This window comes from Gadus morhua, chromosome 17 (assembly GCF_902167405.1).
Source record: "Gadus morhua chromosome 17, gadMor3.0, whole genome shotgun sequence".
In the NCBI taxonomy this organism is placed as follows: domain Eukaryota; kingdom Metazoa; phylum Chordata; class Actinopteri; order Gadiformes; family Gadidae; genus Gadus; species Gadus morhua.
This window is the reverse complement of record NC_044064.1, coordinates 14,912,580-14,938,556: the sequence shown is the minus strand read 5'-3', so window position 1 is coordinate 14,938,556 and position 25,977 is coordinate 14,912,580. Positions and strand designations below refer to the sequence as shown.

General features: G+C 49.3%; 1 protein-coding gene across 1 annotated transcript; it reads right to left on the bottom strand.

Moving 5' to 3' along the window:
* Positions 1-1,727: 1,727 nt before the first annotated feature.
* On the bottom strand, positions 1,728-25,049 carry LOC115529870 (60 kDa lysophospholipase-like). Its single transcript, XM_030338996.1, has 17 exons — positions 24,762-25,049; positions 13,178-13,295; positions 12,127-12,241; positions 11,788-11,913; positions 11,010-11,093; positions 10,267-10,393; positions 10,036-10,148; positions 7,471-7,656; positions 7,014-7,127; positions 6,642-6,758; positions 5,604-5,699; positions 4,643-4,806; positions 4,066-4,152; positions 3,434-3,533; positions 3,074-3,139; positions 2,881-2,931; positions 1,728-2,429 (listed from the first exon to the last, which is right to left on the bottom strand). Exons 1-16 carry the CDS (start codon positions 24,928-24,930, stop codon positions 2,911-2,913), a joined length of 1,803 nt encoding a protein of 600 aa, XP_030194856.1. The 5' UTR covers positions 24,931-25,049; the 3' UTR covers positions 1,728-2,429; positions 2,881-2,910.
* Between the last annotated feature and the right edge of the window lie 928 nt (positions 25,050-25,977).

Sequence of the window (25,977 nt, the reverse complement as noted above, 5' to 3'; positions counted from 1 at the left end):
TTAATGAAAAAGAGGACAAGGAACATACATAAACAATATATACAGTATGATAAATAAAAAATAAATAAAACACTTGATATATATCTAACTAAAACTAACACATCTAATATAAATCTAACTAGAAAATAAACAAATAAATAAATAAATAAATAAATAAATAAATAAATAATATTTAATATAATAATATAAATGAATAGATAAATAAATAGATTGTTCGAAGGGAATTGCACAGTTCCCCAGTAGCTGCCACATGTTATGTGTGTGTGCGTGATAGTACAAGGTCAGGTTTTGGCAACGTTCAACGCCTGTATGGCCCTGGGGTAGAAACTAGATACAAGTCTGTTTGTCCGTGCAGCCATAGTCCTGAACCGCTTCCCTGAGCGCAGCAGCACAAAGTGTTCGTAACCCGGGTGGGTTGGATCCTTGGAGATCTTGGTAGCCTTCTTGAGGCAGCGGGTGTTGTACAGTTCCTCCAGAGAGGGGAGAGGGCAGCCGATGATCTTCTGGGCCGAGTTAACGACCCGCTGTAGTGCCTTCCTCTCTACAGCTGTGCAACTGGAGAACCACACGCAGATACAGTAGGTGATGATGCTCTCAACTGAACAGCGGTAGAAGGTCACAAGCAACTCCTCCCTAAGGTGGTAGTTCCTGAGGACTCTCAGGAAATAGAGTCGCTGTTGTGCCTTCTTAATGATGGCTGCGGTGTTGGTCCTCCAGGACAGGTCATCCTGGATGTGCACTGTGATGGAAAATCTACGTATGTTGTTACGTTTTTGGTCCATCTATGAACTTAAGTTTTGTTGCTATTCTGTGTAATTTTATATAGGGCCTAGGTTCTACTCCTTGTGGGTCATCTAAAGTGTAAACCGTCAAGGGTCGAGTGATGCATTTTGGTTGCCTGCTCTTTCTTTATCTTTCATGTGGTGTAATCAGCTTCCAAGCAATGCTTTGATGTATGGGCCTGTTCCTCGACACTCTGGCTAGCGTCAACAAAGCCAGAGGGTTACATTGCACGGCCGCCGACCCCACCTTAGCCTCGGTGGGGGGAGCTTCAACTGTAAAGATAACAATCTGGTGAACAAAGACTTTTAGTATTGGGGGACCACCCCCTTCAGGACCCAACCGAAGTGAATAAGAACTCATTGATTGGAAGACTCAGTGGACTTCTCCCCAGCGTATCTTGAGTATGAAGTAACACGCAAAGAGAAGCTCCCACCTGAGGCCTCAGATTTTTGTAATGTATGCCTGTTATGTTGTTTGTTGATGCATGTTGTGATGTATCTTTGTTCGTACTTTTATTACAAATATATATGACCACTAATTGTCAACAGTATTGTGTGCTTTTTTGCATCTAAATATCTCATCTGCTTAGACGCAATATCTGATAAAGAAATTGCCACTACAGCACCCCCAGGAAGCAGAAGGCTGCGACCCTCTCTACGCAGCCACCGTCGAGGAGCAGGGGCTGGATCGCAGTCTTCTTCCTCCTGAAGTCGATGATGACCTCCCGGGTTTTGAGCTGGTTCAGCAGCAGGTTATTAGCCTTGCACTGCTTGCTCAGCTGCTCCACCTCGTCCCGGAATGGGCTTGATATGTTTTAATGTGTAGATTCATTCAGTACCGATCAAGCAATATCTAAATATAATATTACCTTCATGGGTTGGTTGTCTTTATCAAAGTATGTTCGATGTGGACGTAACATTTCACCATTGATTACAGGAGATTTATTTAGAATGGGATGTATTTATTAAATGTTTTTCATACATTTTATTTCGAATCAAATAGGAACAGCATTTAAGCATATTGATACGACAGGGACACAAAACCCTTACCAAAACCCTGAAAAACTTTGTTTTGTTGGACAGCAATTAAAAAAACTCACACAAACCTTAATTGATTGCTTTAGAAGAATACATTCAAGCATTAACTACTTTAACATTGGCTTTGGGTACAAGCAATGGTCAAAAGTGATAATGAAGCACTGCAAATTGTTCAGCGGCAGAGACAACAGCATACAGAAGGCCGGAAACAATGGTTCAAGAATCTCAAGTGCAATTTCTTTATCAAGTTCTCATTGTCACATATCTTTTTTAAGCCATTGACAGCAGATTCCCTGATTGCCTGGTAGGTACTGACAAGTGGAAAAGCAACCTTTACAAGAACATACAATAGATTAACATAAAAATAACAACACACACACATAACATTGGGGGAAAGAGCAGGCAGAAATAAAGGTTCACATGTTTGGTGGCGTACCGAGACGCTCGTGACAAAGGGATCGAGAAAGCGTTGAAGCGGCAGGACTCGCTGGAACATTGGAAGGAGAGGCGATGGCGCCGCTCTGGGAAGGGCAGTGAGCGAGCCTGGCTGGCGTAGGAGCCCACCCGGGTCTAGCATCCCACCGGGGGGGTGCTGGGCTTGATCCCACTCTGAGGGAGAAGGGCGAGAGGAGATGGATTGTTCTTACCGCATGCACACGTGCACACAGAGATGCACAGCTTTCAGGGACAGCAGGTTGCACAGGTTTGAGGTGTGCAGGCATTTCCTGGGGATCTAGCCCAACGCAGGAGTAGGCATGGTGGGGTAGGATTAACAAGATGGTCGCTATGATAAATTATAATAATGCTTCTAAACCTTTAACTATGAGCTTTTTTTTTTTTAGAAACGTTGCCCTCCACAGACATCACAAGTGTAGGGATATACCCAGAAATTAGAGTAACGTGAGCTGAAAAATTCACCCACAGAAGGAGGGGAAAAAAGAATAATAACACAAGTCCTTAAGGAAGATTCCAAAGAGCATGAACGTGCAAGGGAGGTCAGAATTCAGATATAGGGAAAATCACACGGGTTATACACACATAGACAGTGAATATTATTTACCTCACCCCTGTCACCAACATTATCATCATCCTACTCATCACCCAGTTTTTCCTGGAAAGACAGACAAGAGTTAATGACAGAGAGACCAGAGAAACACACTAAAGTTCAGTGTGTTATTGGCTTGCGTTGTGTCTTAAAAGTGTGGTGGGGTGGTGGTGGGGGGAGAGAGTGGTGAGGAACAACAACGGCTCACCTGATCCTTGGCACTCAGGAGGCGATTAAGCAGCGCAACGGCCTCCAACTTGCCAGCCCCCTTGGCCTGGAAGGAGGAACACGTTACTGTCATGTTGACACCTCCACGCTTTTATCCAAAGCGACTTACATGAGTACATTTTTAAGAAGAAAGAGAAACCAAACATCACTGGCTGTACAGTAAGGATGTTCATAGAACCAAGGGCCAAGCACTATCAATTGTTAGGTTAACCCATTCTCCGTATACAAAGAATATAGATATTATAAGACGCGACATGATGCTACGTACTGTTTTGAAGTGCCAGGACATACAATATAAAATAAGTGCGGAAAGGAAACGAAAAAGGACTCCAGTACTAACCACTGAAAGGGCCGACTGTCCGTCGTACCCGGGGGCGTTCAGATCGGCCCCGGCTACGTGCCAGATCTGCAGACCGTCCAGGTCTCCGTGAGCCGCTAGGCTAAAAACACACAAGGGATCAGAGGTCAGAGTAGCCCTCGACGTACAGCCGCCGTTCCGCTGAACAACCTGAATATCTAAACCGCTGCAGTCATATCAACCAGCAGGTAAGCGTCAGCAAAGGTAATGCATCTTTTAAAAATAACTAAACAACAGAGAAATGGAAGTAGTTCATGATTGGCGACGTGGTAATCAATCGTAATGGACACACGGCGGGCTCTGTATCAGATCTTCAACAGGCACGTTTTACAGGACATGTCGTAACGCAGCGGGATAGCATCCGGACCGTGACGGAGCCGACGGGCCCAGCGACCCGAGTGTGGGGGCCACACGGAGGAGCCAGGCTCTGCGTGCATGGGGGCCAGGGAGAGAGAGAGATGCTGGAGATGAGGAGAGCCGCAGTCATGCTGCCTGGGAGCATTCCTGCTACCGCTCGGCCTCAGACACGGGGGGGTTGGTCGTAGCTGTGATGACGAGGGTGGGGGTGGTTGTCTCAACGCTTGTCCCCCATACCATCTCCGAGCGCGTCTCACCTGCACAGCTCTGTGCCCGAGACGGCCAGCTGCTCTCGGGACAGGTGGGCTCCGGCCTTCCGCAGGAGTCTCACGATGTCTTTGCGTCTGCAGGAGACCACAGAGGGGCGGAGGGGGGAACATAGGAGTTGTGCATCAGTAACAATTGGGCACGAATGAGTATTATTAGATGGGGGGTTGCGACAGAACAAAGATGCACTCGTTGGGAGGTGTCCGTGTTGTTGAGGTGCAACCACAGGGGACAAATACAGCGTGTACCATCATACGCTCTTTTTCTTTGACACCCTAAAGACTGGCTCTCCCCTGAGGCTCAGTGACTTCAGCAGAAAGACCCAACATGTCCAGATACTAAAGCACAAAAAATGGGGACACCCCAAACTGGCTCGGCTATAAATCGAACTAATGACCCCAATTACTTTCTAATAGTTTAACGTTTAAAGACCTCGGTTCCCCAATGACAATCAAAGAGGAACTCCTCCGGGCCCGTCCTCCGTGGAGTTAATGACAAAGAACATAAAAGAGGCGGTTGTTAAAAGCCAGTTAAGCACAGTCCTTCACAAACTTTTGCGGGGCTTACCTGAAGAGCACTGCGTTGGACAGGGGTGTGTCGCCGTGGCGATCCCGGCCGTGGATGGTGGACCCGTGCTCCAGGAGGTACTGGACCACCTTCAGGTGGCCCTCACTCGCAGCGATGTGCAGCGGGGTGCGTCCGTCGTAGTCACCCAGACTCAGGATACTCCCCTAGTCCAGACACCGGACAAACCACGACTGCCGTTAGTGTTTTGGTCAAATGATGAAGACCGGATGATGATGTAGTTAAAACAGCTTTCAGGGCGAGATATATTTTATTAAGGAACAATATAAAAGCTGAATCAAGGAAAACACGGTCGATCTTAGCCTCCAGGTCCCTCAAAGTAACAGAAGCGATCAACTTTGGAGAGAGAGACCAAGTTATATCAAGCCATCAATCTTGTAGATCTGTATAACCTGTCAAGCTGCTGCGTTCAACGTCTTGGCCTTAGGGCTGCAGCAAATTTTTATAGTCGATGAATCCAACAGGATCTTTTTTAGATTAATAATTTTGACAATACAATGTCAAAGCAAATTTCATCATAAGGTTACAGACAAAGAGAAGGCTTAAAGGTGCTTGCTTTTTCTGACAAGCCAACAAAAATAACATTTCAGTCCGGTTAGACGATTTGGAGGTGACTCTCCTGAAACATATTACTCTACTCGCTGGCTAGCTTTAGCAATAGCTCTGCCTAGCCTTGTGGAAAGCTCTGGTCATGCGTGATGAGTGCATGGGCAGACTGTGTGCAGGTGGCAGGGTAGGTAAGTAGACAGACCGGCCTGGGACAACCACAGACCAGCCATTTCTTTCTTTTCCCAGTTTTTTTTCCAGAGCATTTGCATTATTGATTACTGTTGGGATGTAAAGTAAATAAGATTTAATAAATTTTCTCGCTTGATGGACTCATCGTTGCAGCCCTACCTGGCATGCTACATTATTATTATGCGTTTATTTCAGTGTTGCTTGCCATTTCCCGGATGGATTCCAGGGCCTCCACGTCTCCGATCTTGGCGGCGGCGCAGGCCAGCGGGGGGGCCAGGGCATCACGTATTGCTTCCAGCTCCTGGGGAACGGCATTCAAAATCAGTGAAGCTTTATCCGTCACTTTTGATAGAGCTATCAACAAATCCTATTCTCATCTTATCTCTGCAACACAGTGAAAACGAGTACTAGGATTACTGCCACAGTAGTATCCCCTTTTTCAATATCGACTGTATTCATAAACTGCACAGGACAATGTTAGAATGCAGCAAGTTCAGGACCTTTGAATTCAATTCAATTAAGATTGAAGAACCACCATCAAATGTGACTTCAGTCAGGCCCTTCAGTGGCTGTTTATCCCAAATCTTTTCTTCACGAGCAGGGCGGGGAGGGACACCAACTGCTATCAACCTTTCAGCCAACGGTCAAGGACACTAGCAGCTCGGCACTGAGCACATTTGGATCCAGGGGTAAAGGCTTAGGCTGCGGTCCCATCATTTAAAAACGACCCCGCTTACACTTTCCCCCACGATTTGTTGCAAGGTTGCTCTGCACTCAGAATCATCGCAGCCATGGCATGACATTCTCCCTGTTCCCCAGACTCCCAAGTCTGTGAGCATGCCTAGTGGCCTCTAAACACTTGTGGATTTTAGAGTATGCCGGCACTATTGGAGAAAACTATGAATCCAGGGCTTGTTTGGTTAGGCTTTCTTGTGTTGGACAAAACAAAATATACATCTATTGCTCGTTTGGAATAGAACAGACGTCAATGGTTTGACAACGGCCCAAATTCAGAACACAAAATCATAGCTGATGGCTCACATCTCGACATAGACACCGTCTACAATTAGCCAAGCCCCCAAGTCCTTATAAAAGGTTACCTGCAAGTAGATTGTCTGCGGTGTGCAGTGTATCCCTGTCTGATGGAGATAGAGGCTTGTGTCTCATTGACAAACACTGAACTTTCCACATGCTGCATCTCACATAGGGCTAAAACGTAAAGCATCTTTCCGTTCAGACTGACCTTCTTGCAGCTGATGCTGAGCGACTTGGTGATGACCTGGATGAAGCGGCTGTCCCTCAGGTTGTGCTTGGCTCCCAGGTCTGCACTCATCTCCCCTCGCAGGTTCTCTTCCATCATCTGGACCGTGTGAGGTACGTGCAGGAACCCATAGATAAGTATGCAAACGTGGGGCCAGCAGTGGTCACAACTACATCGGCGGCATGTGGCAGAACTGACCAACAACGATACAATAGTACGAACGACCTGACTGTACCAACAGCGATATATTGTTTCTCCTTCTTCTAACAAATGCACACATTGTAAGTCGCTTTGGAAAGAAGCGTGGAGGTGTCTGCTAAATGCCCTGAATGTAAATCTAAATGCAAGACCCACCTTCTTTTTGGTCTTCAGGTCCAGCCCTTCAATGGCCAACACGTGAGACAGCTTGGAGAGGACCGCCTCGGGGGTCATGTCCCCACCGGACAGCAGCCCCGCTGCATACAGGCCCTGGGGAGAGGCAGGCAGGTGGCTACCATCCAAGGGCTCATTTCCCTCGCCTGCCATTTTAGGGACTCCAAACGATTCCTCTTATTTCAGTTTTGACGACATTTCGACTGCATTTAAAAACTGCACAGGACGATGGTAGGATTTAGTTCGTTCAGGGCCTTTAAATTCCAGCAAATGAAGATTGAAGAACCACTTTCAAATGTGATATCAGTCACACCCTTGGTTGGTTGTTTTCCCAATAGCATTTGTTTGCGTGGTTATTCATTCAGACTTTTGTTGCCATTTACTACTGACCCACTCAGCAGAAGCCCTTCTCTGATGGCTAGCCCGCGCTAGCTCCTACCTCGCCCGTGGCGTAGATCTTGGACACGGTGCCCTTCAGACACTGGGTGGTGTTGATGATGATCACGCCGCGGTCGGTGGCCTCCTTCAGCGCGGCCAGGAGGTCGGGGCGGTTGTCGGGGGCGTTCCCGGCGCCGTAGGTCTCCAGGACCACGCCCACTATGGGGCCCTGCAGGAACGACCTCACCTGCACACACGGGGCAGACGCGTCAGAGCACGCCATACATGGACTCCACTGAACCAGCCAGACATACGGGTTATATCGTGAGCAGGCGAGGAGGAGTCGAGGCTACATGGGACTTTGTGTCAGTCACTTGGACTCTGTCCCCTGCAAAAGCCCCTAAGATCCCCAGATGTTATGGGCCCCCCTCCGAAAACCTAACTACAAGTCGGGGTGATGGAGATGCACCGCCAGCTGTGCCTTTCCTGCTGGGTTTGGGTTAGGGTTAGGGTTAGGGTTAGCTAACCCTAACCCTAACCCTGCTGGGTTTGTCGGTGCATTCATGATTAGTTTTCACACGTGTTCCTTTGTACGACACATCAGCTCCCCGTTACAGAGATCACCAGATGTCACTGAATAAGTGACTTTCTGCAGAGAAGGCTCCGAACCACAGACGCAGAATCCCAAATGCATCCCGACCTCGAGACCTGCTGGGTACCTACAACTTCCCATACCCAGGGCTCAACTCCCCCAACCCCATCCATGCATGTGATCCCAGCTCCTCTCCTAAAAGCACATCTGCTGTTGTCTTGTGATGCTGCCACTCTGAACATAAGGTGGGACAGGTGCGCAGCACTAAAAAAGCCCAGCAGGAAAGGCCGTTTGCTGATACGATAGGCGGATACACCATGCCCCAAGCCTCTCGTACAGACGGAAGCGCTTCAAACCCAAAGCAAACAGCAAGGGTACAGTGAGCCGAGCATGAGTACGACAACCATGTGACTCAAGACAGTCAGAGAGAGAGAGGGAGGGAGACAGAGGGGGACAGAGGGAGGGAGAAAAGGAGAGAGAGGGAGGGAGGAAAGGAGAAAGAGAGAGGGAGGAAAGGAGAGAAAGAGAGAGAGAGACAGAGAGAAGGAGGGAGAAAAGGAGAGAGAGGGAGGGAGGAAAGGAGAGAGAGAGAGTGGGAGATAGAGAGAGAGAGAGAGAGAGGGAGAGAGACAGAGAGAGAGAGACAGAGAGCGAGAGAGAGAGAGAGAGAGAAAGAGAGACAGAGAGACAGACAGACAGACAGACAGACAGACAGACAGACAGACAGACAGACAGACAGACAGACAGGCAGAGAGAGGCAGAGAGAGAGAAGGTCTTTTGATGGTCGACGGGGGTAACGGGAGAGAAACCCTGGGTTTCCTCTCAGTCTAATTCGCCTCGCCACAGGAGCCCTTCCCCATTGTAAAGTCTGGTATTTATGCCTCTAAAGGGATCTGAAGCCTACTGCGATGGCAAATGGGTATTTAAATCAAATGTGTTTGTCTTACTGCGTGGCTTGTCACCTGCACTCGATACACTGTACGACAATCCAAGAAGATGCACGCACAATCTGGCCTGTTAGATCCCAGTCTAACGCTATAATAATTCCCTCAATTTATTTTTCCAATTGCCGTAGAAGTCGTACAAGCCTGTGTCCTTGTGAAAATGCAACATGGGACTCAGGCCGTTTACAAACATGGGTCAGGCGACTAATTACAGGGAAGGAAAAAAATGAAATCTTTCTAGGGCAAATATTTGTGTAAAACATGAATGCTATTCTCAGAATTGTCAACGTTAAGAAGTTGCAGAGGAAAGGACACCACTATTACCAATATTACCAATGCCACTATCCGTACTTTAGAAGACAGATGCATGGCTAGATGGAGGGCTTCCTTCTATAACTGAGCAAAGCCTGTGCAGTACACATAGTATACACATACATAGTATTTGACAGACACATATGGATGTCAATGAAGACAAAAGCCCAAGGTATTTTGACTAATCAACCCGTATTGAGATAATGGAATGGAGCCAGCACTGCAGACAAGATCAAGATTGAATATGAATGAAAAGTTTGTTTTTCCTCCCTTCCTTGTGGACACCCCGTCCCTCCCTGTATATATACCTCCCCCTCCTTCTCCCTCCCTTACCCTCCCTCCCTCCCTCCCTCCCTCCCTCCCTCCCTCCCTCCCTCCCTCCCTCCCTCCCTCCAGCTTACTTACTTGCTACCTCCCACTCCCTCCCTCCCTCCTACTTGCTCCCACTCCCTCCCTCTCTCTCTCCCTCCCTCCCTCCCTCTCCCTCCCTCCCTCCCTCCCTCCCTCTCTCTCTCCCTCCCTCCAGCTTACTTACTTCCCCCCTTCTACTCCCTCCCTCCCTCCTACTTGCTCCCACTCCCTCCCTCTCTCTCTCCCTCCCTCCCTCTCCCTCCCTCCCTCCCTCTCTCCCTCTCTCTCTCCCTCCCTCCCTCCCTCCCTCCCTCCCTCCCTCCCTCCCTCCTACTTGCTCCCACTCCCTCCCTCTCTCTCTCTCCCTCCCTCCCTCCCCTATTTGTAGCTATCTCCTGCCGTCTCCCCTCCTCCCTGGCTGACTTACGGTTTCCGTGGTGATGCCAGGGAACAGCCTCAGCAGGCCCACGTTGCAGTTCAGCTTTGTGCTCACGCAGAACTTGGTGGAGGTCTCGGCTCTCCACAGCATGTCCCAGTGGACTGTAGGGGACAGAGAATTCACTAAATTGCAACGGTAACCACAACTGGAAATACAAACGTGAGGAAGCACCATGACCAGCCATTTATTCATCCATCCATCCATTGATTCATCCATTACCCGTTACATCCACGTCCATCTTGGCCAGGGGGGGCAGGTTAGGGGAGGCGAAGCCATCGAAACTCCCAGCGTCCACTTTGGTGACGCGGTTTCCCCTGTACAGTTTGTTGCGGAAGTACAAGCATACCTTGATAGGAAGAGACGTACAGGTGAACAATGTATTTTGATAGAGGAATATGGTTTTAATGGTACAATCTTTCTGATGAGGACAGCAGCCATGAACAAACGTCTGTCGGGAAGGACGTTGGTTCAAGCTAAACTATTATAGTTTCATTCACTCACTAGACAAGTGAATTAAGCCATAATAGTATCAAACGTATCAACTGTTTAATCTTTTGTGCAAAAAAGGGAGTTTAATCAGTTAGTTTTAATGGTCCTCCTAGTATCTTGTTGTACTCCCTGACAGTCCTCTTCCTGTTTGAGATAATCACCTGCTGTTGCGAAACACACCAACGTTTACCCAACAATCTCCTTGAGTGAGAATGTTAACAACGTTTTTGTTCCTTCCCTCCACATAAAACTGTAAGAAATGTCAATCAAAACAATGACTAATTTTCTGTCGGAAAATAAAAAGGCGGGAAAAATACGTTCTTTTGAACGTTCCCGTTCAAATGCAACGTCAATGAAAATTTACAAATTGGTTGTTGTGCAAACAAATGTTAATAGAAGAATCAACTGACACACAGTAGCTACATGTAGTATCTACGTGCAGTAGCCAACAGTAGCAGCCTCTTATTGCTCACCTCCGGAATGTCAAACAGACCAGCGAGCAGCAGCGCCCCCAGCAGGTTGTCCCTGCCATCGTTCCACAGGTCATAAATTGGCACCTGGAAGAAAGTTTATGTTTTCAACTCAAATAATTACATTAGAAAAAAGACGCATCGGTGACTCACCCCACTGATGTGCAAACCAGTCAGGCGACAGTATGCCTTGGTTACCCGGGTTTAAATGTCTTATGCTACATGTCACATCTCACTCTTTCAACAAACTCGACTATCCTGTCGATACAAAAGTGAAGTAGACAGACATTGACATGGACATTTATGGCATTTAGCAGACGCTTTATCCAAAGCGACTTACAATGAGTACATTTGTCAAAAGAAGGAGAAACAATATATATAACAACAGTATAAATAAATCTTGAGCTGCTGCCCCGACGACACAACCCCGGATAAGCGGATAAAGATGAGGATGAGGATAACGACAGTATATCCTTACTGCCAGTACAGTAAGGATGTTCATAGAACTAAGTGCCACCAAGCACTAACAATTGTTAGGTTAACCCATTCCCTGTATGCACCAAAGATAGCTAGGATAAGATGCTACAGACAGAGAGACAGACTACTAATATACTACTAATCATTCCCAAAGGGAAATGTAGGTGCCACAGTCATAAAATAATAACAGAGCGTTATTGCATCAGCAGCCTCGACTGATCTGTCCCATCTTGACGGGGCCCCATAGCATTATCCAGGGGCTGTTGTGGTGTCAGCCCAGACCTCGTCAGACCGCAGGCGTTACCTGGGAGCCAGTGACGATGACGGGCTTGCCCAGGTGGTCACACATGAAGGACAGGGCGGAGGACGTGTACGCCATGGTGTCCGTGCCGTGGAGGATCACGAAGCCATCGTATTGCTCGTAGTTTTTCTACCGAAACAAATATAATATGGTTTAAAAGGGTGAGATGACCAATCTATGGAAAACTCATTTTTGATTGGTGAATGAGCAGACACATCTATCCAACACGCGCCAGCAATGCCTTCTTCTTAAATGTTTCACCTTATATTTAATTGATTGTGATGCCCAAAAGGCGTGATAATTAATGTGCTGCAGAGAAATAGATAATTGGGCATTACATACCTCGATGTCCTTCCCGATTTTCGCCCAGTCCTCGGTTGTCATGTTGGAGGAATCCAGTAAGGGGTCGTACTCTAGAAGGGTGTACACAACCCGTCGATCGCACTTGCTATATGACCTGTGAAAAGACGTCGACTTTGCAATTATCAAATGCATTAGCCAGCCGATTAAAAGGGAGGGCGTTAAAAGTAAGAAGTTAATACAGCAGTTACAATGAAGGCCAATATTCAGCATAACAAGGAAAAAGATGGACAAAAAGGAGTAATGGATCACACAGGAAATCACACGTTCATTTGGTTAATCCTAATGGTGGATTAACTTGAGAGTGTTAAGAGAATGGATGGGAAATATTTGAAAAATGCAAGCATGTTCAACGAAACGATTGGCTGTGCAGCAGATCCCCTTCTGCTTGAGCTGCAGGGGGTCCCAAGGCATTTACAAGCACAGTCGGAACTGTGGATGGGCGTAGCATTTCCCCCTCTTCTCAAAAAATGGGACGAACGAGTGGCAACGTCTATGTGGGGCTGCCAGTGTAGCCTTCAGGTGTTACAAGGCTGCCAGTGTAGCCTTAAGGTGTTACAAGGGTAGTGCATTATCATACTGACGCTGTCTGATGAATGGAGGACTAACATATGAGTCTGTGCTACTTCCCGGGAATCAATGTTAAATATATTCTTGGCAAAGGCAAATGATCCACAGCGCCACCATCAGACCAGCCTACGAGGCTTCCTCAGACAGAAATTCAGAAACAACAAAACCTTTTTTTACATTTGAACATATTGTTGACAATTACATAACGTGTTGTTTTACATGAATATCTGTCTCAAATGTGAGGAAAATGCCCTAAATGTGAGGAAAGTGAGCTAAATGTTGAAAATGTATCAAAAGTGTAACCGAATTTTTACAATCGGCACCCCATACAATAGAATTGTTAAATTCTATTTTATTTGTATAGCCCTTAATCACACAGTCTCAAAGGGCTTCACAGCCCTTTGAGACTGAGCAATATATTTATGACATATTGAAGGGGTGTCTTGCTGGACGAAAGGCTTACGGCAGGACCAGTGTGTTTTCATCGTGGTCGTAGCCCTTTTCCTTGGCATATTCTGCATCGTGGAAGATTTTCATCCCTCGCAACTCCTTCACCATCGCATTGGGCTCCGGTTTGAGGCCTGGGGGTGAGACAAAAACTATCAGTCTTTGAGAGGCGTGCGTTTGTGGCTGTGTTACAATCAAGCAGCCCAGAAACCTGGCTGACAGTGAACTCTGCTGGTAACAAGGAAAATTGCACTTGATGCGCGTGCTTAAGAACATAATATAACTTTTATTTATTTTTTAACTTTATTAACATGTTCGTGTTCCATTACATATTCACAGATTGGGAAAAATCGTATGAACCGAACCCTAAAACAGAACCTAAAACTGCAAGAGATTAAAGTCTTAGTCTCAGTTTACACATTCAAGTAGGACTCCTCCATTTATTATATCGTACCATTTGTAATCATAATGCTAAATACAGAGATTTCTAAGGCAGTATATATGATTTTTTTATTTATGAATTGTCTTTGTCAATACAATGAATGCATGACTGCACTCATGGCATGCAAGCTTGTCTATCAAGCTTACTTGCTTGCCATATGGCTGACAAGCTTATTGAAGCCTGAGAAGTTTTAACTACATTTGAGGAAATGTTTTCATACTGAAGTACTTTAATGTAGGATTCGTTATTTGAATACATATGGATCTTTCACTTAGTTGAGGAGTAGGCCTACATTATCAACCGCCAAATTCAGATGTGACATTTGCAGTTGATATGTGATTTCAGACATAGGCTACTGCATGTCAGGAAAACCTCCATGTAGGTTATTGTATTTTGGCCAGGGACATATTATGAAAACAACAATTTTCCTGGGATCTGGGTTGTTGGAAAAAGGTCTGTAGCCTAAATGATTTTTTGAGTGAGATGCATTCTGAAAGGACCCCGCCTCCAGTTACCAAACAAGCGAATCAGTTTCGGCGATTTTGAATATTAGCTCCCACTTCCCCATCCCCCTCCAATCAGAGCAGCTAAGATTTTGTGGACAAGGGGACGAGCTGTCCAATCAGAGCAGCTAAGATTTTGTGGACAAGGGGACGAGCTGTCCAATCAGAGCAGCTAAGATTTTGTGGACAAGGGGACGAGCTGCCGACTGCCGGTAGTCCGGACTCCGGAGGAGAAGACATCGAGGAGAAAGTGAGGGTGATCTGTCTCGGAGCTGAGCTGCCGGACTGCCGAGCTGCTCCATTGGAGGGAGCGCGGCGGCAGTCCGGCAGCTCAGCTCCGGGAGTAGGCCTACAATCCCTTTGTCCTCCATGTCGGGGTTACTTCAGAGAGTCAAGGCCAAAGTTCCTTTCCCCCAATTCTTGTCAACCATGGCCGAGATAACGATAGTTATGTTATTAAAACTCTAGTTCTATGATTGTAGGCGTAGCCGTCTAGGCTTCTCCTTATGGGCTTGTCCCGTGCGCGCTGAAAATTCAAACTATGCACCTATCAGCGTGGGCACCGCCCACATTTCCCACGGCATCGTGTCTATATAAAGCGGTGTATACCGTCGCTCATCCTCCACGCTCTTCTTTCAGCATTTGGAGGGTAAAGGTGGGAAACTAGACGGCTACGCCTACAATCATAGAACTAGAGTTATAATAACATAACTATCGTTCTATTTCATGTAGGCTACGCCGTCTAGGCTTCGCCTTATGGGCTAAGGTGAAGCTGCGAGCGGAGCCCGATCAATGTACTCCTGCTGGACCCCAGTCAAAACGACCTAAGTCACCAGAGCACATTAAGACTCAAAAAGCCAAGGAAGTGTAAAACACAACAGCTTTATAAAAACGAATTCCTCCTAGATCAAGCAAGACAATGATCAAGGGAGAAAAAAGTGAGTCTGTAAAGACTCCGGCTCTATTCCGTGCTTCATGGAACCCATGAAAAGGAAAAGAAAAACCAGAGCAACACGGTTCTATTTCATGTAGGCTACGCCGTCTAGGCTTCGCCTTATGGGCTTGTCCCGTGCGCGCGCCCGCGCGCGCTGAAAATTCAAACTATGCACCTATCAGCGTGGGCACCGCCCACATTTCCCACGGTATCGTGTCTATATAACGCGGTGTATACCGTCGCTCATCCTCCCTTTTCTTTCAGCACTTGTGCTTATCAGCGAGAAATTGAGAACTACTATTAAGAAGATGAGAACTTCAACACGGATCTCCCAAGCCGGTGGCAGCGGCTCGGGCGAGGCCGCGGACAAACGGCCCTTTTCAGGGCCACCTGAGAGCGCTCCTAGAGCTAGGTCCTTTTCAGGACTCCTATGCGCCTCCTGTCCCGCCTCCCTGGCACCGGGTGACGGGCACTTGGCGTGCTTTTGGTGCCTCGGCGCCGACCACGCCGCGGCTGCTATGGCGGCCCCCGTCTCCTGTGTCGCCTGCCGGGAGCTGCCTGAAGAGGGGATCCTCTCCAGGCATCTCTTCTTTTCCCCTGCGGTGGAAATGGCTGACGCCATTGACCTATTCGGACCTGACGTCGACGATGGCATCATCGACGCCTCCCTGGACGACGTCTTCGGCGACTCGGCGTCCGGTTTTTCCCGCTCTCGGGTTACAACCGCCACCGTCATACAACACGAGGGTCCGTGCCGGATGACCGATCTCTTCCGGGAGATCATGGGTGAGGCGGCGGCCATCAAAGGGATTCCCATGCCGGCCCCGCCTCTCGCCCCCGTATCTGACGATATGCAGGGCGAGTGCTTTCGCACCCCATCTTTTTCCCGGCGGGTTACCCAGTGCCCCTTGTTCCCGCCTTTGCAGCACTTGTTTATTGCTGCCGGTGAGGACCCTTCGACCCTGAAGGCTCCGGTAAGATCCTACACGGATTTCACCAACGTGGAGGGGTGGGCCGATGCTCAGGCGAGGGGGATCCCTCGTCTGGAGCCTCCCCTGGCAGCGCTTCTCTGTCCGGGCGCCGGATGGCTCCTTAACGAAAAGCCGCTGCCCCCCGACCGCCTCCAGAAGCAGATTGTCGGCCTAACGGACAGGGTGTTCGTTTGTGCCTCTCAATCCGCGGCGGCGGTCAACAACATCGCCCTGCTCTCCTCTGCCATGGTCTCCTTGTCGGCTGACAGGGAGGCCTACGGCCCGGAGGAAGCCGCGAGATGGCTGGCGGTTTCCCGCTTTTCCAGCGCCATCCTCCAGTTATGCCAGCCGATAGCCGTTTCGGCCGGCCAGCATATGGCGTGGGCTACCATGATTCAAAGGGTCATATGGCTCTCCCACACTGCGGTGCCGGAACGAGAGCGGGCCAGCCTCGTCCAGGGTCCACTAGCGCCGGATGGCCTATTTGGTCCCAGGTTCTCCGAGGTGCTCGCGCACCAGCAGTCAGTCCGTGAGGATCGTTCCCGGTTCGGGACGATTCTCACGGGCTCCTCCCGCCAGCAGGCTGAGAGGAAGCGGGGTCTAGGCCGGTCCCAGCGTTCCATGGGGCCGCCTCCGACTCCAGCCCCGGTGCAGCAGCCGCAGCCGCCGCGCACGGGGAGAGCAGCAGCGCCACGGACCGGGAAGTTCCGGACGCTTGCTCCTACTTTTTCTTTCCCTATTAAAGAAAAGAGTAAAGACCGTTCGGCCGAACGGCAGTACATGGTACCTAAAGAGCGATATTCCCCAGGCCACCTGCGCCCTACGCTTGTGGTGCGCTCCTCCATGTTGCCTCTTTCCCCCTCTCAGCCCGGTGGCTGTAGGGTGGCGGTCGGACGGCGTGTTCACATGGCCTCTGGTTCACCTGCTTCTAAGAAGCGGCGTCCCTTGGAGCCTCGTGGACGGATCAGAGACTCGTTGCACGGTCTCCTGGTTCCCCACATTATAGGTGAGGAGATGGGTCCGCGCGCTGTGGCTACAGCCTGCGGACAGCGCATGCGCACAGGTGCTGCGGCCGGACGGCTAGCTCCCTGTTCAGCGGGCACGAGCGCGACGTCTAGACAGCTCGTTGTTTTTACAACTGCTAGTTGTGGTACGTCTCCTACGCTCGCTGAGCCTCCTCCCTTTCGTGGGAAGCCCCCCTTGGTCCACACGCAGTGTGAAGGCGGTAGGGGCAGAGGAATACGGGTTATTCCTGGACGGTCTTCCTCAGCTGTCGGCTCGCCCTCTCTCCAACCGCTATGCGTGTTGGCAAGAGCGGTGCGTTCTGCCATCGTGGTTGGACACCACGTTGAGATGGGGCCATCCCATACAGTTCAAGCGTCGTCCCCCACCCTTTATGGGGTTGGTGGAGACCACGCTACGGGACCCGGCTGCGAGCACGGCTCTGGCAGCAGAGGTGGCACGTCTCTTGGTAAAGGGGGCCATCACTGTCGTTCCCCCCCACGAGTCTCACCTAGGTTTTTATTCCCGCTACTTCCTGGTTTCCAAGAAGTCAGGGGAAATGAGACCTATTCTGGATCTTCGCGTGTTCAACAGATTCGTTGCCACGAGGAAGTTCAGAATGCTCACGGTCGGAGCATTGTTCCGGTGTGTGAGAGAGGACGATTGGTTCACATCCCTGGATCTCAAGGATGCTTACTTCCACGTCCCTGTTCGGCAGGCGCACAGGAAGTTTCTCCGCTTTGCCTTTATGGGGATGGCGTACGAGTACCAGTGTCTGCCGTTCGGCTATTCCCTGGCGCCGCGCACCTTCTCGAAGTGTGTGGAGACGGCGTTGGTACCGCTCAGACGTCAGGGAAAGAGGATTCTCTTCTACCTAGACGATCTGCTTATTCTGAGCAACTCAGAAGAGACCGCGAGAAGGGACACCATGTTGGTGATAAACCATCTCTCCTTCCTGGGTTTTGCCATCAACTGGGAGAAGAGCTCCCCGCTCCCCAGCCGGCAGACAGTCTACTTGGGGCTTTGCCTAGACTCAGCCACCATGACTGCGATGCTTTCGCCTCCTCGGCGAGACGCCATCCTGTCGGCGCTCTCCCGTTTTCACGTTCGCAGAAACGTGACCGCACTGTCCACCATGCGCCTGTTGGGGCTGATGGCAGCTGCCCACCCCGTGGTCCCCCTGGGTCTGCTTTTTATGCGCAGACTCCAGCGGTGGTTTGCTCGCCAACGGTTGGACCCCAGGCGACACAAGCTCAGGGTGCTCCTCGTCCCCCGTTCGGTGTCGCCAGACCTGGAATATTGGAAAGGACCCTCCGCCCTTCTCAAGGGTGTTCCACTGGGCAGGGTGGCGTCCTACGTAGTGGTCTTCACGGACGCCTCGTTGACGGGTTGGGGAGGAACGTGCCTCTCTCACTCGGTCGGAGACGAGTGGCGCACGCCCCCTACAGCACACATAAATGTGTTGGAGCTCGACGCTGTGAGGAAAGTGCTGTTGCATTTCTTTCACCTGGTGCGCGGCCGCCACGTTCTGATCAGGACAGACAGCGTGTCGGCGGCGGCGTACATCAACAGACAGGGGGGAGTCCGCTCCCCTGCTCTCCACCGAAAGGCGGTCGAGCTCTGGCTTTGGGCTCATCAGTATCTCCGCAGTCTGAGAGCCCTGCATATCGCGGGCGCCCAGAACTTTGGAGCGGACCTCATGTCTCGAGGCGGTCCCCGCCGAGACGAGTGGCGGATACATCCCGACATTGTCAGACTGATCTGGCAGAGGTTCGGGACAGCGCAGGTGGACCTCTTCGCGTCCCGGGAGAACACGCACTGCAGGTGGTGGTTCTCCCTCAGCCCTCGGGATCTTCCCCCGTTGGGGGTAGATGCGTTGGCACACACACCTTGGCCGCGGACTCTCTTGTATGCGTTTCCCCCGCTCCAGCTGATCCTTCCTCTTCTGGAACGGGTCAGACAGGAGAGACTGTCCCTGATATTAGTGGCCCCGGAGAACCGTGCAGCTCTGTGGTTTCCAGAGCTTGCCGCGCTCTCGCGGTCGGCGCCTTGGCCAGTACCATTCAGGCCGGATGCGCTTTCACAGGCCCACGGGACGGTGCACCACCCGCCCGATGTCTCGGGACGGCTGTTGGTTTGGCTCCTGAGAGGTTGATCCTGCAGGGCAAAGGTTTGCCTGAGACGGTTATCAACACTATTCAGAGTGCTCGTGCGCCTTCTACTTCTTCCCTCTATGCGGCGAAGTGGTGCGCCTTCTCTAATTGGTGTGAGACGAACCACGCTGTCCCATCTCAATGCGAGGTGGGAAGCGTGCTTTCGTTTCTGCAAAACTTATTGGAAAAAGGTTTGGCCTTCTCCACTATCAAGGTCTATGCGGCAGCCGTTTCGGCTGGCCATGCAGGCTGTGATGGTGGACCGATCTTCAGCCATCCACTGGTCAAGAGATTCTTGCGTGGGGCTAGACGGGTTAGGCCTGTTTCACGCGTGCTTACACCACGCTGGGATCTCCCCACCGTGTTGCGCGGATTGTCCAGGGATCCTTTCGAGCCTCTCTCCCAGGCCCCTTTGGATGCCCTGTCATTCAAGACGGCGCTCTTGTTGGCCTTGGTTTCTGCCAAGCGGGCCGGTGAGCTAACCGCTCTGTCTGTCAGCCCGAGTTGCTTGTTGCTAAACGAGGACAGCTCCTTCGCGTTGCTCAGACCTAATCCTGCGTTCCTCCCGAAGAACATTAATAGTTCTTTTCGGTCGAGGGATATTGTGCTTAAGGCTTTTCACCCCCCGCCTCATTCTAGTGAGGCGGAGGCGGAGTTGCATCTCCTGTGCCCGGTTCGGGCGTTGGCTATGTACGTGAATCGCTCGGCAGCGTTCCGCTCCACACAACAGTTGTTTGTGTGTTATAGCGACGCTAGCAGGGGCCGCGCTCTCTCTAAGCAGCGGTTTTCTCGCTGGGTATGTGAGGGTGTTTGCCTAGCCTACTCTCGGCAGGGCTTGGCGCCACCGTTGGGCGTTAAAGCTCACTCCACACGGAGCGTGGCCGCTTCAACGGCTCTACTCAAGGGCGTTTCGGTGGAAGACATCTGCGCGGCTGCGTCTTGGTCTTCCCCCGGCCCCTTTGTCCGTTTTTACATGTTAGACATGTCCAGGGGCTCACTCGGCAACTCTGTGCTAGAGTCCGGGACCCCTTTTACGGCTTAAGAATATAGACATGTTCTTTAAAGCGGCGTGGTTGGATTTCCTCTCGCCGGCTGGCGAGTTGGTCTTGATTACCAGTCTCTTACTCTCCCACCTTTTTTCAAATGAAAAACAAGGCTAGGGGGTTTTCTATTGGCTCGCCAATTGTCTGGTGGTTTTGTTTACCAGTGAGGCACTCCCGCCGTTTTCTTCAAATAAGAAACGGCCGAGAGAGTCCCATTATTGAAGAGCCGAATTCCGTAGCTCCGCCCCCGGTGGTAGCGGACCTAATGGAAACCGTTTTGCTCTGGTTTTCTTTTCCTTTTCATGGGTTCCATGAAGCACGGAATAGAGCCGGAGTCTTTACAGACTCACTTTTTTCTCCCTTGATCATTGCCTTGCTTGATCTAGGAGGAATTCGTTTTTATAAAGCTGTTGTGTTTTACACTTCCTTGGCTTTTTGAGTCTTAATGTGCTCTGGTGACTTAGGTCGTTTTGACTGGGGTCCAGCAGGAGTACATTGATCGGGCTCCGCTCGCAGCTTCACCTTAGCCCATAAGGCGAAGCCTAGACGGCGTAGCCTACATGAAATAGAACGATAGTTATGTTATTATAACTCTAGTTCTATGATTGTAGGCGTAGCCGTCTAGTTTCCCGCCTGCTGTACCCTCCAAATGCTGAAAGAAAAGCGTGGAGGATGAGCGACGGTATACACCGCGTTATATAGACACGATACCGTGGGAAATGTGGGCGGTGCCCACGCTGATAGGTGCATAGTTTGAATTTTCAGCGCGCGCGGGCGCGCGCACGGGACAAGCCCATAAGGCGAAGCCTAGACGGCTACGCCTACAATCATAGAACTAGAGTTATAATAACATAACTATCGTTTCCATTAGGTCCGCTACCACCGGGGGCGGAGCTACGGAATTCGGCTCTCCAATAATGGGACTCTCTCGGCCGTTTCTTATTTGAAGAAAACGGCGGGAGTGCCTCACTGGTAAACAAAACCACCAGACAATTGGCGAGCCAATAGAAAAACCCCCTAGCCTGTTTTTCATTTGAAAAAAAAGGTGGGAGAGTAAGAGACTGGTAATCAAGACCAACTCGCCAGCCGGCGAGAGGAAATCCAACCACGCCGCTTTAAAGAACATGTCTATATTCTTAAGCCGTAAAAGGGGTCCCGGACTCTAGCACAGAGTTGCCGAGTGAGCCCCTGGACATGTCTAAAATGTAAAAACGGACAAAGGGGCCGGGGGGAGACCAAGACGCAGCCGCGCAGATGTCTTCCACCGAAACGCCCTCGAGTAGAGCCGTTGAAGCGGCCACGCTCCGTGTGGAGTGAGCTTTAACGCCCAACGGTGGCGCCAAGCCCTGCCGAGAGTAGGCTAGGCAAACACCCTCACATACCCAGCGAGAAAACCGCTGCTTAGAGAGAGCGCGGCCCCTGCTAGCGTCGCTATAACACACAAACAACTGTTGTGTGGAGCGGAACGCTGCCGAGCGATTCACGTACATAGCCAACGCCCGAACCGGGCACAGTAGATGCAACTCTGCCTCCGCCTCACTAGAATGAGGCGGGGGGTGAAAAGCCTTAAGCACAATATCCCTCGACCGAAAAGAACTATTAATGTTCTTCGGGAGGAACGCAGGATTAGGTCTGAGCAACGCGAAGGAGCTGTCCTCGTTTAGCAACAAGCAACTCGGGCTGACAGACAGAGCGGTTAGCTCACCGGCCCGCTTGGCAGAAACCAAGGCCAACAAGAGCGCCGTCTTAAATGACAGGGCATCCAAAGGGGCCTGGGAGAGAGGCTCGAAAGGATCCCTGGACAATCCGTGCAACACGGTGGGGAGATCCCAGCGTGGTGTAAGCACGCGTGAAACAGGCCTAACCCGTCTAGCCCCACGCAAGAATCTCTTGACCAGTGAATGGCTGAAGATCGGTCCACCATCACAGCCTGCATGGCCAGCCGAAACGGCTGCCGCATAGACCTTGATAGTGGAGAAGGCCAAACCTTTTTCCAATAAGTTTTGCAGAAACGAAAGCACGCTTCCCACCTCGCATTGAGATGGGACAGCGTGGTTCGTCTCACACCAACTAGAGAAGGCGCACCACTTCGCCGCATAGAGGGAAGAAGTAGAAGGCGCACGAGCACTCTGAATAGTGTTGATAACCGTCTCAGGCAAACCTTTGCCCTGCAGGATCAACCTCTCAGGAGCCAAACCAACAGCCGTCCCGAGACATCGGGCGGGTGGTGCACCGTCCCGTGGGCCTGTGAAAGCGCATCCGGCCTGAATGGTACTGGCCAAGGCGCCGACCGCGAGAGCGCGGCAAGCTCTGGAAACCACAGAGCTGAACGGTTCTCCGGGGCCACTAATATCAGGGACAGTCTCTCCTGTCTGACCCGTTTCAGAAGAGGAAGGATCAGCTGGAGCGGGGGAAACGCATACAAGAGAGCCCGCGGCCAAGGTGTGTGCCAACGAATCTACCCCCAACGGGGGAAGATCCCTAGGGCTGAGGGAGAACCACCACCTGCAGTGCGTGTTCTCCCGGGACGCGAAGAGGTCCACCTGCGCTGTCCCGAACCTCTGCCAGATCAGTCTGACAATGTCGGGATGTAACCGCAATGCGCATGCATGTGTCGAACAGCGCGTGACACCTCATCAGCCTATGCTTGCACACCGCGGTGTGCAAGCGAACATAGCCAACGTGGTCTTATTATAACCCGATCATTAACTAAAAGCCACATAGAAAGAATAAAGCATCCAGCATATAATTTCAACAATGTGTGAGGGCATATGCAGCAAGGATGATCGCGCAGTGGAATGCTTGTGGAAAACCAGCGGACGAGCGCTGGGCGGAGATTTTAGAAGCAGGGTGATTATAGAAAAATATAATTTGTCAGTTTGCCGTTTGCTGGTCAATATGTTAACCTGCTTATTATTTATTTATTTCAACCGCGACCAGCCCCCAATCCCTCCAAGTATTACTTTTTTCACGCAATCCACCCAACCCTCCGCAGGTGTATAATCCACTGCGCATATATATCTTTACTTTCGTTACAATAGAAATCGCGACGGTCTATACTTTCAACATAAAGTGTACATATTTATAAAATAAATACGTGCCAGCCTTTATGCCACAGATACTTTAGGGTCTATAGCATAACCGCGTTGTCTGATTACAGTTTAATTCATTTTTCACAATTTATCAACTCGTTTTTAAGAATAAACACCGCCATTCATTTCATTAGGAATCGCGATGGTCTTTTCTTTCAACATAAAGTGTACATATATTATAATTAGAAATTCGTCCCTGCCTTTATACCACCGATACTTCAGGGTCTATAGCATATAACCGCGTTTTCTGATTACAGTTTAATGTAACAGTAAGCGGACAACATCGCTAATTAACACCGCAGCTGCAAATTAACCGCACAGAGATAACCATGGCAACCGGTCAAGCAAAATTTCTTTTTGCGATCATTTTGCGCGCGCATCAATGGCCATTATTGATGGAAGGCCAACAGTATTGGCCTTCCAATACCCTGAAGCACCAGGAAAACACAAGATTTGAGGGAAGAAACCCACAAAACTGATATTTTGCTGTTTTTCCGTCATCACGTCTGATGTCAGTGCTTGAAACATGAACCTGTGTAATGCTGGGCGCTGTCTCCCTAGACTCCAAGCATGAGTTGTTATATTAACACAGTCAGCATTGAGTTACTGTTTAGCATCGCTACTGAAGAAGGGCAACCTGCTCCACCACTATTACTGGACGAATGACACCAGTGGGGTCAGGCTGACTTTTATAAATCTATAGGTAGTTAACATTGCAGGAATGGTCAGATTGATTCACTCATCAAGGGCATTGTTCAAATTAATGAATTGATGTGCATCAATTTCCCCCAGCTAAATAAAGATAAACCTGAAAATAATTGTTGGGGCCAAAGATAAAAGTGAAAGTTACTGCTCTTACTGAATCTCGATCAGTGTGGAATAAAGGTCTAAATCAGGTTCCTAAATCTTGGTGTGGTTATGGACTCAGAGCTCAACTGTGATTGCAACATTAGGATTAGGATTTCTTTTTATTGCCATTTATGCAGAACATAATAGGAATTTGTCTCAAAGTGCCAGTGTGTGCGATTAACAAATATTGTTTATGGTTTATGACCAACCAACATCTCTCATCTGCTTGCGTGTTAAGAGCCAACTTCAGCCCTCAGCTTGGATTGATCCAAGCTTGGTGAAGCAGCTCTTATTTTATTTCTTTATCGATCAAGAACACTCTTTTTTCTACAGTCGGCACAATGTTGATTTGAAACCTTCACAGACACATAGTTGACTAAAGCGAAATGATTGAACAGCGTGCCTGTGTGCATGTCATCAGGAGTGTGATGTTTCAACCAAAACAGTAGTAGGCCTATGTGTAGATGTATCTGTCAGAATTGTTCACTAACGCACGTAGTAGACTCTGCGTAATCTACACCCTAAATGTCCAAGTAGATAGTCCATCAGATGATTCCCTAGACAGGCGATGCTCTCTCCCGGCTCATCTGAGAACATAGATAGATAATTACCCCCGTCATGTTTCTTCATTCCGATGGTTCCTCCGGTGTTGATGACCAGTACCCGACGATCTCCAGAACGTTCATGCAGCATCCGTTTTGGCATCGCGTTGGGGGGGCAGTTCAGAGATTCCGCGTGGCTGGGTTTGGGATTAGACAAAGCTCGAGCGAGTGAAGTCATTTTTTCAGAGATCAAAGGAGGATTCGACGTAGACGTCTTATATACCGCCCCGATTTAAACCCCTCTCGGCTCTGGCCCTAGCTTTATATCCGACCACAACAGTGGAGTCTTAAAGGGTTAGGCCTACTTACAAAATATCGGATGATCTATGGGTGGTGAAGTCAAGTCAAGCAGTAAGGCCAGCCTCCAAATTCCTTAGCGGTGTGTCACCATTACCTTAGATATTACGGTAAGAGCCTAAGGGGTATGATTTCCAAATATGTCGTTTCCCAATTGTATTTCAGAGAAACCTCATACTAAAATGCTGACGGCTGAATAAAAAACGCAAAGCATTGCTGAAAATGCAGAAATGTAAAATGAATTGATCTGAAGAATCTGAAAGTAGTAGAGTAGTAGTAGCAGCTGAAGTATTAGTAGTAGTAGCTGAAGTGAATGTGTGTTTCAGTCTGAGACATCCATAGTTGTCTGAATCGTTATTCTTGCCATTGAACAACGCCTACATGTAAACTTGTGTCAAGAGATGGTCAGCGGAGACCTAACCTCCTGAACCAGATTCTGAGTGCTATAAATTACACTTCTGCCTGTTTCATGTCTTATCTCATGAGTTTGTGACATTTTACTGTGTATTTATAATTGGCTGTAGTCAAGAATGATTTGTGCCTAAAATAGACCAGATCCGGAATGTACTTAATGACTCTAATTTGGACTAATCCTAATTAGTCCATCCTAAATCCTAATGTTCCTACTGACCTAATTGACATATCAGGATACACATGCCATAGGAGAGATAGGGCCAAGGGAAGGGGAGGGGGTGTTTTAATTTATATTAGGGAACATTTTAAATGTGTAGAGCTTAAACTGGACCTGAATTTAGAGTGCCTGGGATTGAATGTAATGCTATCCCCTAAAATGAAATTTAATATTGTTGTACTTTATAATCCGCCATCACATGATGCAAATGTCTGCAATGAACTGAATAATCTTCTCTTTGTTGTCGATAACTGTCATGAATGTATGTTGTTTGGGGATTTTAACATCAACTGGCTG

Bases quoted from the DNA above. Each gene is read 5' to 3' on its own strand.
- LOC115529870 (XM_030338996.1), bottom strand. From the start codon at position 24,930: ATGACTTCACTCGCTCGAGCTTTGTCTAATCCCAAACCCAGCCACGCG. The intron at 7,128-7,470 runs GTAGGAGCTAGC...GCCTCTCCCCAG, and splicing joins AGATCTACGCCACGGGCGAG to GGCCTGTATGCAGCGGGGCT. The intron at 4,807-5,603 runs GCAAGCAACACT...TGTCTGGACTAG, and splicing joins TGGAATCCATCCGGGAAATG to GGGAGTATCCTGAGTCTGGG.